The sequence below is a fragment of the Artemia sp. Qi Xiang Cuo genome, chromosome 12 (genome assembly GCF_049724085.1).
Source record: "Artemia sp. Qi Xiang Cuo chromosome 12, ASM4972408v1, whole genome shotgun sequence".
In the NCBI taxonomy this organism is placed as follows: Eukaryota; Metazoa; Arthropoda; class Branchiopoda; order Anostraca; family Artemiidae; genus Artemia; species Artemia sp. Qi Xiang Cuo.
In genome coordinates, this window is record NC_142805.1 from 3,289,682 (window position 1) to 3,309,880 (window position 20,199).

Sequence of the window (20,199 nt, forward strand, 5' to 3'; positions counted from 1 at the left end):
TTTTGAAGATCTTTAATTGAAATGCAAGAGTTATAATATGTCAGTAGTTTTGTGTAGTGGTTCAACTTGTCAAAGTTACATATTATTGTTTTTTCAAAGTGTATTTCGATTTTCTTTATTTGAAATAGAAAGAGTTGGAATATCGCAGTAATGTTTTGTCGTGGTTTCCCTTGTCTCAGCTACATTTTCTTGATTTTTCAAAGTTCATTTTGAATTTCGTCGAAATGCAAGAGTTGGAATATTTCAGTAGTGTTTTGTCGTGGTTTACTTTGTCACAGTTACATTCTCTTGATTTTTCAAAGTTCATTTTGAATTTCTTTCGTTGAAATGCAAGGGTTTGAATATTTCAGTAGCGTTTTGTCGTGGTTTACCTTGTCACAGTTACATTCTCTTGATTTTTCAAAGTTCATTTTGAATTTCTTTCTTTGAAATGCAAGAGTGGGATTATTACAGTAGTGTTTTGTCGTGGTTTACCTTGTCATAGTTACATTCCCTTGATTTTTCAAAGTTCATTTTTCATTTCATTCGTTGAAATGCAAGAGTTGAAATATTTCAGTAGCGTTTTGTCGTGGTTTACCTTGTCACAGTTATAGTCACTTGATTTTTCAAAGTTCATTTTGAATTTCTATAGTTGAAATGAAAAAGTTGGAATATTTCACTAGAATTTTGTCGTGGTTTAACTTGTCACAGTTACATTCTCTTGATTTTTCAAAGTTCATTTTGGATTTCTTTCATTGAATTGCAAGAGTTGGAATATTTCAGTAGTGTTTTGTCGTGGTTTACCTTGTCACAATTACATTCCCTTGATTTTTCAAAGTTCATTTTGAATTTTTTTCGTTGAAATGCAAGAGTCGGAATATGTCACTAGTGTTTTGTCGTGGTTTAACTTGTCACAGTTACATTCTCTTGATTTTTCAAAGTTCATTTCGTATTTCTTTATTTGAAATGAAAGAGTTGGAATATTTCAGTAGTTCTTTTTTGTGGGTTACCTTTTTAATGTTATATTCTTTTAATTTTCAAATTTAATTTTGAATTTCTTACGTTGAAATTAAAGAGTTGGAATATTTCAGTAGTGTTTTGTCATGGTTTACCTTGTCACAGATACATTCTCTTGATTTTTCAAAGTTCATTTTGAATTTGTTTTCATTGAAATGCAGGAGTTGGAATATTTCAGTAGTGTTTTGTCGTAGTTTACTTTGTCACAGTTACATTCTCTTAATTTTTCAAAGTTCATTTTGAATTTCTACCGTTGAAATGCAAGAGTTGGAATATTTCAGTAGCGTTTTGTTGTAGTTTACCTTGTCAAGGTTACATTCTCTTAATTTTTCAAAGTTCATTTTGAATTTTTTTCATTGAAATGCAAGAGTTGGAATATTTCAGTAGTGTTTTGTCATGGTTTACCTTGTCACAATTACGTTCTCTTGATTTTTCAAAGTTCAATTTGAATTTCTTTCGTTGAAATGCAAGAAGTGGAATATGTCAGTAGTGTTTTGTTGTGGTTTACCTTGTCTCAGTTACATTTTCTTGATTATTCAAATTTTATTTCGGTTTTCATTCATTGAAATACATGAGTTGGAATGTTTCAGTAACGTTTTTTCATGGTTTACCTTGTCACTGTTACATTCGCTTGATTTTTCAAAGTTCATTTTGGATTTCTTCCATTGAAGTGAAAGAGTTGGAATATTTCAGTAGTGTTTTGTCGTGGTTTACCTTGTCACAGTTACATTCCCTTGATTTTTCAAAGTTCATTTTGAATTTCTTTCGTTGAAATGCAAGAGTTGGAATATTTCAGTAGTGTTTTGTTGTGGTTTACCTTGTCACAGTTACATTCGCTTGATTTTTCAAAGTTCATTTTGAATTTCTTTCGTTGAAATGCAAGAGTTGGAATATTTCAGTAGTGTTTTGTCGTGGGTTACCTTGTCACAGTTATATTCTCTTAATTTTTCAAAGTTCATTTTGAATTTCTTACGTTGAAATGTAAGAGTTGGAATATTTCAGTAGTGTTTTGTCATGGTTTACCTTGTCACAGATACATTCTCTTGATTTTTCAAAGTTCATTTTGAATTTTTTTCATTGAAATGCAGGAGTTGGAATAATTCAGTAGTGTTTTGTCGTGGTTTACTTTGTCACAGTTACATTCTCTTAATTTTTCAAAGTTCATTTTGAGTTTCTATCGTTGAAATGCAAGAGTTGGAATATTTCAGTAGTGTTTTGTCATGGTTTACCTTGTCACAATTACATTCTCTTGATTTTTCAAAGTTCATTTTGAATTTCTTTCGTTGAAATGCAAGAAGTGGAATATGTCAGTAGTGTTTTGTTGTGGTTTACCTTGTCACAGTTACATTTTCTTGATTTTTCAAAGTTCATTTCGGTTTTCTTTCATTGAAATACAAGAGTTGGAATATTTCAGTAGTGTTTTGTCGTGGTTTACCTTGTCACAGTTACATTCGCTTGATTTTTCAAAGTTCTTTTTGTATTCCTTTAGTTGAAATGCAAGAGTTGGAATATTTCAGTAGCGTTTTGTCGTGGTTTACCTTGTCACAGTTATATTCTCTTAATTTTTCAAAGTTCATTTTGAATTTCTTTCGTTGAAATGAAAGAGTGGGATTATTTCAGTAGTGTTTTGTCGTGGTTTAACATGTCACAGTTACATTCCCTTGATTTTTCAATGTTCATTTTCAATTTCTTTCATTGAAATGCAAGAGTTGGAATATTTCAGTAGTGTTTTGTCGTGGTTTACTTTGTCATAGTTACATTCTCTTAATTTTTCAAAGTTCATTTTTAATTTCTATCGTTGAAATGTAAGAGTTGGAATATTTCAGTAGTGTTTTGTTGTGGTTTACCTTGTCATGGTTACATTCTTTTGATTTTTAAAAGTTCATTTTGAATTTCTTCCATTGAAATGCAAGAGATGGATTATTTCAGTAGTGTTTTGTCGTGGTTTACCTTGTCACAGTTAAATTCCCTTTATATTTCAAAGTTAATTTTGGATTTCTTTAGTTGAAATGCAAGAGTTGGAATATTTCATTAGTGTTTTGTTGTGGTTTAGCTTGTCACAGTTACATTTTCTGTATTTTTCAAAGTTCATTTGGATTTTCTATCGTTGAAATGCAAGATTTGGAATATTTCAGTAGTGTTTTGTCGTGGTTTACCTTGTCACAGTTACATTCTCTTGATTTTTCAAAGTTCATTTTGGATTTCATTAGTTGAAATGAAAGAGTTGGAATATTTCAATGAGTTTTTTCATTGTTTAACTTGTCACAGTTATATTATCTTGATTTTTCAAATTTCATTTTGAATTTCTTTCATTGAAATGAAAGAGTGGGATTATTTCAGTAGTGTTTTGTCATAGTTTACCATGTCACAGTTACATTTTCTGTATTTTTCAAAGTTCATTTCGGTTTTCTTTCATTCAAATGCAAGAGTTAGAATATTTCAGTAGTGTTTTGTCGTGGTTTACCTTGTCACAGTTACATTCGCTTGATTTTTCAAAGTTCATTTTGGATTTCATTAGTTGAAATGCAAGAGTTGGAATATTTCAGAAGCGTTTTGTCATGGTTTACCTTGTCACAGTTATATTCTCTTAATTTTTCAAAGTTCATTTTGAATTTCTTTCGTTGAAATGAAAGAGTGGGATTATTTCAGTAGTGTTTTGTCGTGGTTTAACATGTCAGAGTTACAACCCCTTGATTTTTCAATGTTCATTTTCAATTTTTTTCATTGAAATGCAAGAGTTGGAATATTTCAGTAGTGTTTTGTCGTGGTTTACTTTGTCAGAGTTACATTCACTTAATTTTTCAAAGTTCATTTTGAATTTCTATCATTGAAATGCAAGAGTTGGAATATTTCAGTAGTGTTTTGTTGTGGTTTACCTTGTCATGGTTACATTCTCTTGATTTTTCAAAGTTCATTTTGAATTTCTTCCATTGAAATGCAAGAGTTGGAATATTTCAGTAGTGTTTTGTCGTGGTTTACCATGTCACAGTTACATTCTCTTGATTTTTCAAAGTTCATTTTGAATTTCTTTCGTTGAAATGCAAGAGTTGGAATATTTCAGTTGTGTTTTGTCGTGGTTTACCTTGTCACAGTTAGATTTTCTGTATTTTTCAAAGTTCATTTAGGTTTTCTTTCATGGAAATGCAAGAGTTGGAATATGTCAGTAGTGTTTTGTCGTGGTTTACCTTGTCACAGTTACATTCGCTTGATTTTTCAAAGTTCATTTTGGATTTCTTTAGTTGAAATGCAAGAGTTGGAATATTTCAGATGCGTTATGTCATCGTTTACCTTGTCACAGTTATGTTTTCTTTATTTTTCAAAGTTCATTTTGAATATCTTTAATTCAAATGAAAGAGTGGGATTATTTTAGTATTGTTTTCTCACGTTTTAACACGTCATAGTTAAAGGATCTGTATTTTTCAATGGTCATGTAGGTTTTCTTTCATTCAAATGCAAGAGTTTGAATATTTCAGTAGTGTTTTGCCGTGGTTTACCTTGTCACAGTTACATTCGCTTGATTTTTTAAAGTTAAATTTGGATTTCATTAGTTGAAATGCAAGAGTTGGAATATTTCAAAAGCGTTTTGTCATGGTTTACCTTGTCACAGTTATATTCTCTTGATTTTTCAAAGTTCATCTTGAATTTCTTTCATTGAAATGAAAGAGTGGGATTATTTCAGTAGTGTTTTGTAATGGTTTACCATGTCACAGTTACATTCCCTTGATTTTTCAAAGTTCATTTTGGATTTCATTTATTGAAATGCAAGAGTTGTAATATTTCAGTAGTGTTTTGTTGTGGTTTACTTTGTCACACTTAGATTCTCATGATTTTTCAAAGTTCATTTTGGATTTCTTTCATTGAAATGCAAGAGTTGGAATATTTCAGTAGTGTTTTGTCGTGGTTTACCTTGTCATACTTACATTCTCTTGATTTTTCAAAGTTCATTTTGGATTTCTTTCATTGAAATGCAAGAGTTTGAATATTTCAGTAGTTTTTTCTTGTGGTTTACCATGTCACACTTACATTTTTTCTTTATTTTTGTTATGTTAGGTTAGGTTAGGCTAGATCAAGTTTGGTCATGTTAGGTTAAGTTAGGTTAGGTTAGGGTAGCCTACATACGCGCGCGGATGGAGGCTAACCTAACCTAACTTAACCTAACCAAACTTGATCTAGCCTAACCTAACCTAACATAACAAAAATAAAGAAAAAATGTAAGTCTGACAAGGTAAACCACAAGAAAAAACTACTGAAATATTCAAACTCTTGCATTTCAATGAAAGAAATCCAAAATGAACTTTGAAAAATCAAGCGAATGTAACTGTGACATGGTAAACCATGACAAAACACTACTGAAATAATCCCACTCTTTTATTTCAATGAAAGAAATGCAAGATGAACTTTGAAAAATCAAGAGAATATAACTGTGACAAGGTAAACCATGACAAAACTCTTTTGAAATATTACAACTCTTGCATTTCAACTAATGAAATCCAAAATTTACTTTAAAAAATCAAGCAAATGTAACTGTGACAAGCTAAACCATGACAAAACACTACTGAAATATTCCAACTCTTTCATTTGAATTAAAGAAAACCGAAATGAACTTTGAAAAATACAGAAAATGTAACTATGACGTGGTAAACCGTGACAAAACACTACTGAAATAATCCCACTCTTTCATTTGAATGAAAGAAATTGAAGATGAACTTTGAAAAATCAATATACTATAACTGTGACAAGGTAAACCATAACATAACGCTTCCGAAACATTCCAACTCTTGCATTTCAACTAATGAAATCCAAAATGAACTTTGAAAAATCAAGCGAATGTAACTGTGACAAGGTAAACCACGAGAAAACACTACTGAAATATTCCAACTCTTGCATTTCAATGAAAGAAAACCTAAATGAACTTTGAAAAATACAGAAACTGTAACTGTGACAAGGTAAACCACAACAAAACACTACTGAAATATTCCAACTTTTGCATTTCAAATAAAGAAATTGAAAAAGAACTTTGAAAAATCAAGGGAATGTAACTGTGACAAGGTAAACCACGACAAACCACTACTTAAATATTCCAGCTCTTGCATTTCAATGAAAGAAATTCAAAATTAACTATTAAAAATCAAAATAATGTAACCCTGGCAAGGTAAACCACAAAAAAACACTACTGAAATATTCCAACTCTTACATTTCAACGATATAAATTCAAAATGAACTTTGAAATATTAAGTGAATGTAACTTTAACAAAATAAACCACGACAAAACACTACTGAAATAATCCAACTCTTGCATTTCAATGAAAGAAATTGAAAATGAACATTGAAAAATCAAGGGAATGTAACTGTGACATGTTAAACCACGACAAATCACTACTGAAATAATCCCACTCTTTCATTTCAACTAAATAAATTCAAAATGAACTTTGAAAAATTAAGAGAATGTAACTGTGACAAGGTAAACCACGACAAAACGGTTCTGAAATATTCCAACTCTTGGATTTCAACTAAAGAAATCCAAATGAACTTTGAAAAATCAAGCGAATTTAACTGTGACAAGGTAAACCACGACAAAACACTACTGAAATATTCCAGCTCTTGTATTTCAATGAAAGAAAACCGAAATGAACTTTGAAAAATCAAAAAATGTAACTGTGACAAGGTAAACCACAACAAAACACTACTGACATATTCCACTTCTTGCATTTCAACGAAAGAAATTCAAAATGAACTTTGAAAAATGAAGAGAATGTAATTGTGACAAGGTAAACCATGACAAAACACTACTGAAATATTCCAACTCTTGCATTTCAATGAAAGAAATTCAAAATGAACTTTGAAAAATCAAGAGAATGTAACCTTGACAAGGTAAACTACAACAAAACACTACTGAAATATTCCAACTCTTGCATTTCAACGGTAGAAATTCAAAATGAAATTTGAAAAATTAATAGAATTTAACTGTGACAAAGTAAACTAAGACAAAACACTACTGAAATATTCCAACTCCTGCATTTCAATGAAAGAAATTCAAAATGAACTTTGAAAAATCAAGAGAATGTATCTGTGACAAGGAAAACCATGACAAAACACTACTGAAATATTCCAACTCTTACATTTCAACGGAAGAAATTCAAAATGAACTTTGAAAAATTAAGAGAATATAACTGTGACAAGGTAAACCACGAAAAAAACACTACTGAAATATTCCAACTCTTGCATTTCAACTAAAGAAATTCAAAATGAACTTTGAAAAATAAAGAGAATATAACTGTGACAAGGTAAACCACAACAAAACACTACTGAAATATTCCAACTCTTGCATTTCAACGAAAGAAATTCAAAATGAACTTTGAAAAATCAAGGGAATATAACTGTGACAAGGTAAACCACGACAAAACACTACTGAAATATTCCAACTCTTGCACTTCAATGAAAGAAATCCAAAATGAACTTTGAAAAATCAAGCGAATGAAACTGTGACAAGGTAAACCACGACAAAACACTACTGTAATATTCCAGCTCTTTTATTTAAATGAAAGAAAACCTAAATAAACTAAGAAAAATCAATAAAATGTAACTGAGACAAGGTAAACCACAACAAAACCCTACTGATATATTCCCATTCTTGCATTTCAACGACAGAAATTCAAAATGAACTTTCAAAAATTAAGAGAATATAACTGTGACAAAGTAAACCACGACAAAACACTACTGAAATATTCCAACTCTTGCATTTCAATGAAAGAAATTCAAAATGAACTTTGAAAAATCAAGAGAATGTAACCTTGACAAGGTAAACTACAGCAAAACACTACTGAAATATTCCAACTCTTGCATTTTAACGATAGAAATTCAAAATGAACTTTGAAAAATTAAGAGAATGAAACTTTGACAAAGTAAACTACGGCAAAACACTACTGAAGTATTCCAACTCCTGCATTACAATGAAAAAAATTCAAAATGAACTTTGAAAAATCAAGAGAATGTATCTGTGACAAGGTAAACCAAGACAAAACACTACTGAAATATTCCAACTCTTACATTTCAACGGAAAAAATTCAAAATGAACTTTGAAAAATTAAGAGAATATAACTGTGACAAGGTAACCCACGACAAAACACTACTGAAATATTCCAACTCTTGCATTTCAACTAAAGAAATCCAAAATGAACTTTAAAAAATCAAGAGAATGTAACTGTGACAAGGTAAACCACGACAAAACACTACTGAAATATTCCAACTCTTGCATTTCAACGAAAGAAATTCAAAATGGACTTTGAAAAATCAAGGGAATGTAATTGTGACAAGGTAAACCACGACAAAACACTACTGAAATAATCCAACTCTTGCATTTCAATGAAAGAAATTGAAAATGAACATTGAAAAATCAAGGGATTGTAACTGTGACAAGGTAAACCACAACAAAACCCTACTGAAATATTTCAACTCTTGCATTTCAACGAAGGAAATCGAAAATGAACTTTGAAAAATCAAGGGAATGTAACTGTGATAAGGTAAGCCACGACGAAACACTACTGTAATAATCCCACTCTTGCATTTCAATGAAAGAAATTCAAAATTAACTTTGAAAAATCAAGATAATGTAACTGTGACAAAGTAAACCACGACAAAACGCTACTGAAATCTTCAAACTCTTGCATTTCAACGAAAGAAATTCAAAATGAACTTTGAAAAATCAAGAGAATGTAACTGTGACAAGGTAAACCACGACAAAACACTACAGAAATATTCCAACTCTTGCATTTCTAAGAAAAAAATTCAAAATGAACTTTGAAAAATTAATAGAATGTAACTGTGACAAGGTAAACCACAACAGAACACTACTGAAATATTCCAACTCTTGCATTTCAACGAAGGAAATCGAAAATGAACTTTGAAAAATCAAGGGAATGTAACTGTGACATGGTAAACCACGAGAAAACACTACTGAAATATTCCAAATCTTGCATTTCAACGAAGGAAATCGAAAATGAACTTTAAAAAATCAAGGGAATGTAACTGTGACAAGGTAAACCACGACAAAACGCTCCTGAAATATTCTCACTCTTGCATTTCAATGAAAGAAATTCAAAATGAACTTTGAAAAATCAAGAGAATGTAACTGTGACAGGGTAAACCACGACAAAACACTACAGAAATATTCCAACTCTTGCATTTCAATGAAAGAAAACCGAAATGAACCTTGAAAAATTAATAGAATGTAACTGTGACAAGGTAAACCACAACAGAACACTACTAAAATATTCCAACTCTTGCATTTCAAAGAAGGAAATCGAAAATGAACTTTGAAAAATCAAGGGAATGTAACTGTGACATGGTAAACCACGACAAAACACAACTGAAATAATCCAACTCTTGCATTTCAACGAAGGAAATCGAAAATGAACTTTGAAAAATCAAGGGAATATAACTGTGACAAGGTAAACCACGACATAACGCTACTGAAATATTCTCACTCTTGCATTTCAATGAAAGAAATTCAAAAATGAACTTTGAAAAATCAAGAAAATGTAACTGTGACAAGGTAAACCACAACCAAACGCTACTGAAATATTCCAACTCTTGCATTTCAATGAAAGAAAACCGAAATGAACTTTGAAAAATCAGACCTTTGGAGGGGGGGGAGGGGCTGGGGGGAGGGGTCGTTCTGTGTCTCAATGCACAAAAAAAGTATAAAAAATGGGGGAGGGAAGGGGAGGGGAGGAGGGGAGGGGAGAAGGAGGGGAGGAGGAGGTGGGATGAGGAAGAGGAGGGAGGAGGAGGAGGAGGAGGAGGAGGGGGAGGAGGGGGAGGAGGAGGAGGAGGGGAGGGGAGGGGAGGGGGAGGAGGGGAGGGGAAGGGGAGGAGGAGGGAGGAGATGGAGGGAGAGGGACCCCTTTGGGGGGCCAAAGGGGGGTGGGGTCCTTTGGGCCTTGGGGGGGGGGGGGTCTGGGGGAACCTTGAGGGCCGGTGGGCCCTTTGGGAGCCCAGTGGACCTTTGAGGACTGGTGGCTTCCTTCGGGGTAGAGGGATTGGAACCCTTTGGGGTTGGGGTAGGGGGATCGGAACCCTTTGGGGTTGGGGTAGAGGACCTCATGACACTGTTCAATGGAACTTGTGTATTATAACGACCACAGAGTTTCACCCTCAAATTCTCTTCTATAATCATCTTTTAGAATGTCTCTAACTGTTTCGCCGAAATAATTCCATAACCTGTCTAAAACAGTTTCACCCAAATAATTCCTAAACGTAATTTCAGCGTGTTCCTTTTGTTTTTGGCATTTCTGCGCTAACGCATTTCAAATTAATAAGAAACCTGATTCCCGTGCTAAAACAATTCATCGCTAAGATGTTTCTTGGAGAACTGTTTCCATGGCGTTTGGTTATTAATATCTTTGGAGTTCGACCAAAAGAGTTGTTTCCAAGGCAAAGACATTAATGACTTGGATCTATTCCTGGAGAAATGTTGACAGTACCTGTCAGACATTATTAAACTTTGCCTGGAAACAATTTGATTAATGACTGACAGCACAGGTGTTCCAAATTCCCAATCGATTACGCAATCAATTTCTCAGAAATCCATCTCCCCTAGGGACTCTATGCCCATATTTGGTGTTCGCGTGGGAGTTAAAAAAAAAAGTGTCCGGATCGGGATTCGAAGGGGTGGTGTTATCGTGGGGGCTTTAGGGTCACCTCTACTATTATATTAAAATTAGGATCTTCTTCGATTACATATTCCCTATAACAGCAATAAAGGCGTTATTTTGAAATAAAAACAAAGATCCTCGAGGGCCATTAATGTCCCATAGGGTGATGACAATTACCAGCGTTCCAGTTACAGGGTCTTTACACAGGGACAGTTAGTAAGCCTGTTACCCAACCTTGCGAGGAAGCCTGGACTCATCTTAGGGCTATTCAGACCTAGGGACAACAATTTTCTAATATTTTTCTTCTTGTATTGGTTCAAAATTTTTAAGTTTTTAGGGCAGCAAGACATTTTCGCCAGTCTTGCCATTTCGTAGTGTGACAATATAGCTTATGTTTTGCTGATTTTCACCCACATTTTTTTTTTTTTTTAATTTGGTGCCAAGTACGATCAAAAACCGCATTTTTCATTAGAAATATCATTATTGATTTTGTCCAAATTTTTAAACATTGATATGGCGCTGAAATTTTCCGGATAGCCAATTTAAATAATCACATTTAATTTTCAATGGCATTGGTATTTTCAGGTTTCAAAAATAACCTGATATTTACATTCAATCTCTACTAGTTAAGAAAAATAAAACGCAAAAAAAATATGTAATAATAAGAAATAACAATTACTTTCAGGAATTGATATTGCACTCTAGGCAATTAATATACTTTCTTAGAGATGGCGGACGTGGAACTCAACTTGGATTACTATGAAGGTGGAAGTTTTCAAGGCACTCCAAAAGATTATATTGCCCGGATGGCCCGCAACAGTGTTATATCAATTCAAGGGGCGTCTCAGGGAGCTGATACAATATATGAAGGACTTTCTAAAATGGATGAAGATGGTAAAATGTGGCTGCCCTCTTACCTCAGAGTATGTACTTCTAGTAACATTATTTTGAGCTGTTAGTTGTTTACTTTCAAGTGGGCAACTGTTTGTAGCGTTCTATTTATATTTTGTTTTAGGTAAATAAAGATAAATAATATGGCATTGAGCTTTACGGTCCTTACTGGTGGTACTGATCTCCATTTCATTGGTTTTCAGCCAGGAAGTACAATGGGGGGGGGGGGCAAGCCATCCTGCGCTTTCGCACATCCTTTCTTTTTATCTTCCCCAGATTTCTCCAGGTACCGTTTCGTTTTGCGCTGAATAGGAGAGGCGTTTCTCCCCTCGAAATATTCGTTTTGTTGTGTTTTTTCAGTATTTTCATTTGGCCTTTAAAAACCCCATTTTGCTCGTTTTTCCTTCTTTGTGCTAGTAGTAGTACTAGATATATAACTTGATATATTAAACTTGACATATTATATTAAAATTAGGATCTTCTTCGATTACATATTGCCTATAACAGCAATAAAGGCGTTATTTTGAAATAAAAACAAAGATCCTCGAGGACCATTCATGTCTCACAGGGTGACGACAATTGTCAGCGTTTCAGTTACAAGGTCTTTAAACAGGGACAGTTAGCAAGCCTGTTACCCAGCCTTGGAAGGAAGCCTGGACTCATCTTAGGGCTATTCAGACCTAAGGACAACAATTTTCTAATATTTTTCTTCTTGGCTTGGTTCAAAATTTTCAAGTTTTTAAGGCAGCACGGCATTTTTACCAGTGTTGCCATGTCGTACTGCGACAATATAGCTTATGTTTTACTGATTTTCGCCCACATTTCTTTTTTTTTCTTAACATGGCACCAAGGAAGGGGTGATTGTATAAATTTGGGAAGGGGTTCATTTGATTGAAAATTGAAAGTTCTAGTTCCATTTTAAGAGTCAAAAGTGACCGGATGACAACTAGCCCACCTCCCAGCGTACTATTTTCTCCAAATGCATCTGATATAAATTTTGAGATAGCCATTTTTTTCAAAATTATCCATATATCATATAACAATGGCCCGGGGGTTGACACAGCCCCGTAAATTCCAGGGTCAAGGATTTAAAATTATTCCTCAGGGGCACATAATGTTTATAGAAGGTAATGGTCGTATAAATTTTGGAGGAGGCTCATTTGGTAGGAAATTGAAAGTTCGAGTTTCCCACTTTAAGAGCCAAAAACGATCAGAGGGCAATAGCCCCACCACGCCCTCTTTTCCTCAAATACATCCGATCGAAAATTCGAGATAGTCATTGTGTTCAAAACAGTCCAAGGATTATATAACAATACCTTCTGGGTTGATGCAACCCCTAGAACCCTGAAGCAAGGGTTGTAACTTATTCCTCAGGGGATATAAGGTTTTAATGCAAAAGATGGCGGTAGAAACATTGGAGGCCGCTCGTTTCCCCTTTAGTTTTATTTCCCTTTAAACAGTCAAAAGTGATCGGAGGGAAAATAGCCCCCCCTCCTCACGTCCTCTTTTCCCAAAATGCATCTGATCTAACTTTTGAGAACTATTTTCAAAATAGTTCAAAGATCATATGACAATGCCTTCAGGGTTGACAAAATCTCTAGAGTCTGGGGGAAGGGTTGTAAGTTATACCTCGGGGCCATATAAGGTTTTTATGGAAGCAGTGGTCATATTGGAAAGAACTAATGAAATTAGCTTAATATTTGATATACAATGATATACATATTTTAACTGCTGAAAGCTCATCAGTTCAGGATTTTGTTTCACTGTAATTTTCATTTTATTTTCAGTGTTGTAATAATTGCAGAAGAAAATACGAGTATTTGTAATACAATCCGTTTTCAGTAGGGTGTCAACGATGCAGTAGGCTTTATACTTTTACAGTTAAAGAAGGGGGCAGTAGCGAAACTTGTTTGTAGTTATTTTGTTCGTTTTTATTTTGATTTGCATACTTAATTTAAGCTTTACTCGTTTTAAGATGTATTTATTCATTTGTATTAGTTCCTGGTGCATGTTTGTTTACTATGGTTGTTTATTTAATTTCTGTTCGTTTTGGGTTTTATTTATTCTTTAACAGCAAAAGATTTTTTTCTTCATTTTAAGCTTGATTTGCATAGCCAATTTAAGTTTTTCTCGTTTTAAGATTCATTTGTTCATTCTTACGGTACCTGTTGTATGTTTGTTCGCTATGATTGATTGTTTAATTTCTGTTCGTTTTGGGTTTCATTTATTCTATAATAGTAGTATCTGGTCATTTTGAGTTTGAACTATTGTAGAGTTTATTTTTGCTGACATCAAGTTTAATATGGTCTTTACTTGTCTTTTAACAATTTTTTTGCGGATTTTTTTAAAGATTAATCTAATTAAACAAAGAAATACCGTGATAGGATTGCCAGCATCAAAGATGCACTAGTATGCAACAGAACTAGCCAAAATCCAGCGAAATTAAAAGTAGATTTAAGGCAAAAAAAATTATACCCCATAAAAGAATACTATTTGTATTGTTTTCGTTTTTTCTTTTTGATTATTGTGCTCCTGTTATACTATATTCATTAATTTACTATCCCAAGTACGTAATTAGTAGATACTCTCTTGTATGGCCGTCATTTTGCAAATAAATTGCCTAATAAATTACCTATATAAATAAATTATCTATGTATTGTCGTAATTCCTTTGTGCAGTACTTTTTTCATTATCTTAATCAGTAGTTTTTTTTTCTGCTTGACCTTTTTTACATTAAATGTATTGACCTTGAAGTAGCACTTGCTACTTTGGATGTTCCTTGTTTTTTGTTATCTTTTTTTGAAACGAAAAATAGTAGCGAAAAAAAGAATAAAAAAAGAAGAAAAAAGAAAAAGAAGATAAAAAGAAGAAAGAAGATAAAGAAGAAAAAAAGAAGAAAAAGGAAAAAGAAGAAAAACGAAAACGAAGAAAAAAGAAGAAAAAAGAAAAAAAAGAAAAAGAAGAAAAAAGAAGAAGAAGCCAGTGAAAGAAGAAGGATACTAGGCAAATCTTTTGGTTGTGACCTCCGTTCAATCGTTCTCAGTGCAGATTAAAACCCCCTTAACAATATAAAAAGATATTTTTTTCGTTTTGTCATAATTAGCAAGTATGGACTCATTCATGACATGCGAATGCTAGCTTGAGGCTACTGTGATGAATAAGCATACCTTGTTCTACATATAACACGTTCTAAGACCACACTGGGCATACTTAACGTTTGACAAAGAAACGAGAAAATATAATTTAAAAAATAACCAAAAAAGCCACCCGAAACCAAAGAAGCTCCACAAAAGCTTCCGCGAAGCCGTCCTCAGCGCTAAAAAAATAACCTTTTGAATTGAACTGTAAGATAGCAGAAAGAAGTGTTTCTTTTGCTCTGCTACAGTTCACTTCAAAAGGTTTTTTTGTTTTATTCTTTTTCCTTTTTTTGGAGCTATGAGAAAGGCTCGGCGGAATCTTTCAGGAAATATCTGCTTTTGTCTTTTCGCTTCTGGCGGTGTGTCCAGTGACTGAAAGCCACCCTCGTTTTCTTTGCCTATTTTTTAATTATATTTATATATATTTTTGTCAAACGTCTACTTAAAATATCTTATATAAGAGTAAATCTAATAGAAATCTAGTATCTAATATACAGATATTTATATACAACTATATATGCAGACTTACAGCTCCTTTGAAATAGAATGTAAGTTGACTTTAAACAAAATGCTATAAAAAATGAAGTATTTAAATCATCTTAGTTAATCTGTTCAAAATCATCTGAGGGATAACAATAGCCTAAATGGACTGTAGCCCCACCCCTATATTAGCTAAGGGCCTTAATTCCTCTTCATGTAACATCATCACTGAAATACGTAAAGGTCGTATCTGTCATTTTTGCCCTTCTTAAGAAATTATCAAAGCTGTTCTCAAAGGGTGGATTGGATGGAGGATGTAGTGTAGATCAAGTGGATCCAAGACTGATAGAACATACACTACCCTTCTGATCCTTCCTTTGAATCAGTGGTGATTCTGGCCTCTCTTGCGCCCGAGGCAAAATATTAATATGCGCCCCCTGTCTCCCACAAAATTTTCAGGTTAGATTTTACCAATAGTTTCATTTATTAACAGAATTATTTTCAAGTTCTTAATTAATTAATAATCTATTTTTTATTTGCTATTGAAATTATTCAATTATTATCAATTATATTAATTTAAATATTTGAATTATTTAATTATTTATATAAATTAATTATTGATTTATTAATTATTTCATTTATTAACTGCGCCCTTTACTTTATTAATAAAATTTCGAATTACAGAATGACTATAACCGTTAGATTATTTGTTTGGAATTTTGCGCCCCTAAAATTTCTGTGCCCTGGGCAAGTGTCTTCTCTGTCTCTCCCCTAAAACCACCTCTGCTTTGAATGCAGCTTAACAAATTAGTAATTAGTAGTCTGTCTTTTATTTGCAATTGAAATTATTCAATTATTATTAATTATATTAATTTAAATACTTTAATTATTTAATTATTTGTTCTAATTAATTGTTAATTTATTAATTATTTTCATTTATTAACTGCGCCTTCTACTTTATTAATAAAATTTCAAAATTACAGAATGACTATAACCGTTAGATTATTTGTTTGAAATTTTGCGCCCCTAAAATTTCTGTGCCCTGGGCAAGTGTTTTCTCTGTCTCTCCCCTAAAAACACTTCTGCTTCGAATGCAGCTTAACAAATGGTGCATACCATGCACCATTACTTATTTATTTTACTTAGTCTCTCCTCTATACAGGTTATGTACATTCCCAACTTTGGGAGGGTTTATAGTTATGGAATCCTTTATCAATAGTTATGGTGCATATGTTGTATTAAAAAATTACATTTTTTTCAGAAAGAATTTGATAGAACAAACATCGAAGAAAATTATATAAAGTTTAATCGGCGTCTTTTGCATGCATCTCTGAAACGGTTCCTGATAATGCAAATGATCGTCAGTATTGCAACAATAATATTCCTTCTAGCAATAAATACAGTAAGTTCAAATTTTTTACTTTTCTGATATTCACTTATTTTGGATTTCTCAAATCAAAACATTCGTACGTTTGTCATTTAGCTATAAGATATTGTTCATCTTGTGTTTTGGATCGATTAATAATACATTGAGAAATAGGTGAGTAGTATCCCCTTACTACTTTCTACAACACCTATATGGATTTCTCCTTTAGTGACCAGGTGCCGCAATTTTATGTAACTTCCCATCCCTGGTAAGATTTCCATCCTTGGCAAGAGTCCTGGGATGCTTCGATTACTTGGAATGTGGTCGGTATAATACACAAGTTCAATTAACAAGGGGAGCTCCTAGCCCCTCCCTCCTGTTTCTAGCGGATGGTTGGCAAGATTTCAAGCGCATGATTCATTACGTGACACACCCCTGTTTCTAGCTGACAGGATTCCCAAGGGAGCCCTCTGACGTCACGGCAGCCATAGGAAAAATAGCATTAGATTTCTACGACAGCCCTCTGACGTCACAACACCCTTGGCAAGATTACCGCCCTGGCGAGATTCCTATCATGGCAAGATTCCCACCCCTGGCAGGCTTCCTGGAATTCCAGGCCTATGAATATGATTATTTGGGATGTGATCGGGATAATACAAAAGTTCAATTAGCAAGAGGAGCTCATAACCTATCGCACCTGCACAACACAGTTACCAGTTCTATTGAAGAGAACACACATGGCAAGACTCCATGACACATTCCTCTGGACTCCAATGAGGTCACACGACTTACTCCGTTTCAAACGGTCAGGTGTATTTTGCTTGACGCAATTTTATGTAACCCCGCTACGGGAACTCATTGGGGAATCCCCGCTTGTAACGTAGCAACAGCTCGCACCTTACGTAATGATTATGCAACACTGTCAAGTAATAATTATTTTGACATTTTTATTTTTAGCCGAAACGTAAAAAGTTTTTTTCTTTCATTAACTTAATGGCGGCACACATTTTATGGAAGGTCACGTGATGATTGTGCATCCATCACTGCCGGATAAAACGTTTTTTGACATTTTCCGCCCGAATTCCTCAACACATTTTTTCATCCTTATGACTTTTTATTTTTTCGACCGAAACATACAATGCTTTTTTTTCATTCATTCTTTTTCCTTAGTTCTTGACCCCACCAGGACTCGATAGGTCAATTTTTTTGCATTAGAACTGTGCATTAACCGAGAAGACTAGACCGCTATTTCCAGTATTTTGTCCTACTCTGAATATTCTAAAATTAACCTAATGCGTGATACCTAATATTCCCCATTTTTGGCAAACACTAGAATGACGTGTTACTCTCAAAATTTGACACGCTCCCGGAAACTTTGTTCTCAAGACATTATTAAAGGGAAATGCGTACCTTACTAGTGCTAAGAAATACGTCTTAAAAACACAGACATTGTAAAGTAAAGGTTTTATTATTTCAAACAAATTGACAAACAATATTAAAAACATAGAAAAAGACAGATAAAAAACACGACAAAAATAAAAGTTGAAAAAAGCCAAAAAGATATACGCAAAAATAAGAACCCTGTATCACTGAAAATTGGGGGTCCTAGCATGCAGCCCACGGGAGGTTAGGGGGAGGGGGAGTGATATTAGAGATGGATTTAAATTGTTTTAAGAGCGTTTAAGGAAATACCCCTTTTTCATTGAGTTAAACTTATGAATGTTTTACAATATAAATATCCTAACAATAGGTTCCACCTTCCACCTAGCATTTATTTTGAGAGGGCGCTTTGATAATAGATGCAATTTTTAGGCATTATTGTGGGTTATAAAAGGATAAAATATAAACAATAACAAGCGTGATTTAAGGAAAGATGAGGGAAGTGAACTCCAGGGGAGGGGGGTGTCTGTTTGGGGAGAGGGCCTTTTTTTCTGTCGCCAGCTCAGTACTGCGTTTTTTTTAGTCATTTATGTTTATTTTTTTCGTTGCGTAAAGTGGTAAATTTCAAGTGTCTAATTTTTAAATGTTTTCTAATTTTTATTGTTAGCCCGCAGCGACCCTCCCTTCACTAGGGTAACGGCCCGCTCACTGGCCACCTTCAAGGGTGTGTCCAGTCCAGCGAACGGTTTGTCTCAGTCCTTAAGCTACCCAGGGCACATTTTTAAGCAAAAATATGAAAACACGCAAAGGGGAAATTCTTTTTCGAGAAATTGTTGTTCCCACCCTTCCCGCGCACTGTGGGGGAGCTTGGTTAGTGTTTACTCATTCCGGGTACGGAATCCGGACTTCGGCTAGGTGATAAAGGAGGTTCAAAAATGTTCTCACTCGAGATATTGTAAAAAGTAGTAAAAATAGGGAAATTAACATAGAATTTCTGGGATATGCCCTCCTCTGACGTCACAGCATCCCTGTTTCTAGCGTTCATCTGGCAAGATTCCCACCCCTGACAGATAACCAGGAATTCCCGGAGTTCTAATACTTCTTCTGTATTAGCATGATTCCTAGCCATTTTTTGACCCCTAGGATTTCCGTGACGAGGTCTAATATGACTGACGCCATTAAATCTTACAGGCTAGACTCCAGAACCCCATGGGGGACCCCCCCCCCCCTCTGAGCATGGTACACAGGCAGATGCTGCTTAATAACGGTGGTGCACATCTTAAGCAATGACAGCTAATGGGAGAGGTTGGAAGATCATCTTTCGAGAAGGATAGATACGCAAACCGTAAAAAATTATACTTATGGCCCAGAGCGGAATGACGATACCACACTGTTTTCACACTCATACCAGCCCTCATCACTCCACTCCCCACCAGCACCCGTTTGGTACCACTCCTCACCCCTCTAGGAGCTTTTCAACCTTTTCGCCCCGAAAATAAGCTAAAGAATCCCATTAAACACTATATTTTTGAAAACAGAGATGCCCCCCTTTCTTAACTAGTGTTTGATACTCTAAGCATTTCACCTCACAATGTTACACCATTATTGCCCCTGTGACACCCCTCTCTCATTGCCCCATCTCTCCTAAAACACTTTTCAGACATTTCTTGTTAAAAGCTTTACTTCAACTCATTCATTCGGGTTTTCGCAAGCAATTCACGCCACAGTACCACGCTATAACTACTCTCTGGCACCCCTACGACACCCCCCTGTCATTGCCCCATCTCCCCCAAAATAATTTTCAGACATTTCTTATTAAAAGTTATGCCCTAATACTAAAAAATATTCTTCAAAAGGCTTTATTATATCATTTTCCTCATAGAGCTGTCATATTATCGCTTAAAATTTATAAGACTTTACTAAATTTGACTTTATTTATTCCCCAATACTAGGTAAAACTTTTCAAAAGGATTTATTCTATCATTTTACTCATATGGGGTGTCGTATTTTCGCTTAAAATACATATTCCTTTTTTAGTTTCAACTTTATGCATATCCCAATAGTAAACAATACTCTTCAAAAGACTATTGTATCGTTTCACTCTTAGGGAAATGTATCATCGCTTAAAATATATATGACTTTATTAATTTTGACTTTATGCATATCTCAATACTAAACAATACTCTTCAAAAGGCTTTATTGTATTTTTCCCACATAGGGCTGTCGTATCATCACCTAAAATGTATACGACTTTATTAATTTTGACTTTATGCATACCCCAATACTAAACAATACT

General features: G+C 34.0%; 1 protein-coding gene across 2 annotated transcripts in view; it reads left to right on the forward strand.

Moving 5' to 3' along the window:
- The window catches only part of LOC148945665 (uncharacterized), an 82,191-nt gene that overhangs the window by 22,625 nt on the left and 39,367 nt on the right, over positions 1 to 20,199 (forward strand). Inside the window, exons 2-3 of one of the 2 annotated variants that reach the window (XM_089097727.1) lie at positions 11,335 to 11,572; positions 16,419 to 16,559. In XM_089097727.1, coding sequence (XP_088953853.1) covers positions 11,378 to 11,572; positions 16,419 to 16,559 — 336 coding nt within the window. In that variant the 5' untranslated portion in view covers positions 11,335 to 11,377. The remainder of the gene's footprint in view (positions 1 to 11,334; positions 11,573 to 16,418; positions 16,560 to 20,199) is intronic. The other variant, XM_089097729.1, reaches the window with a different exon arrangement.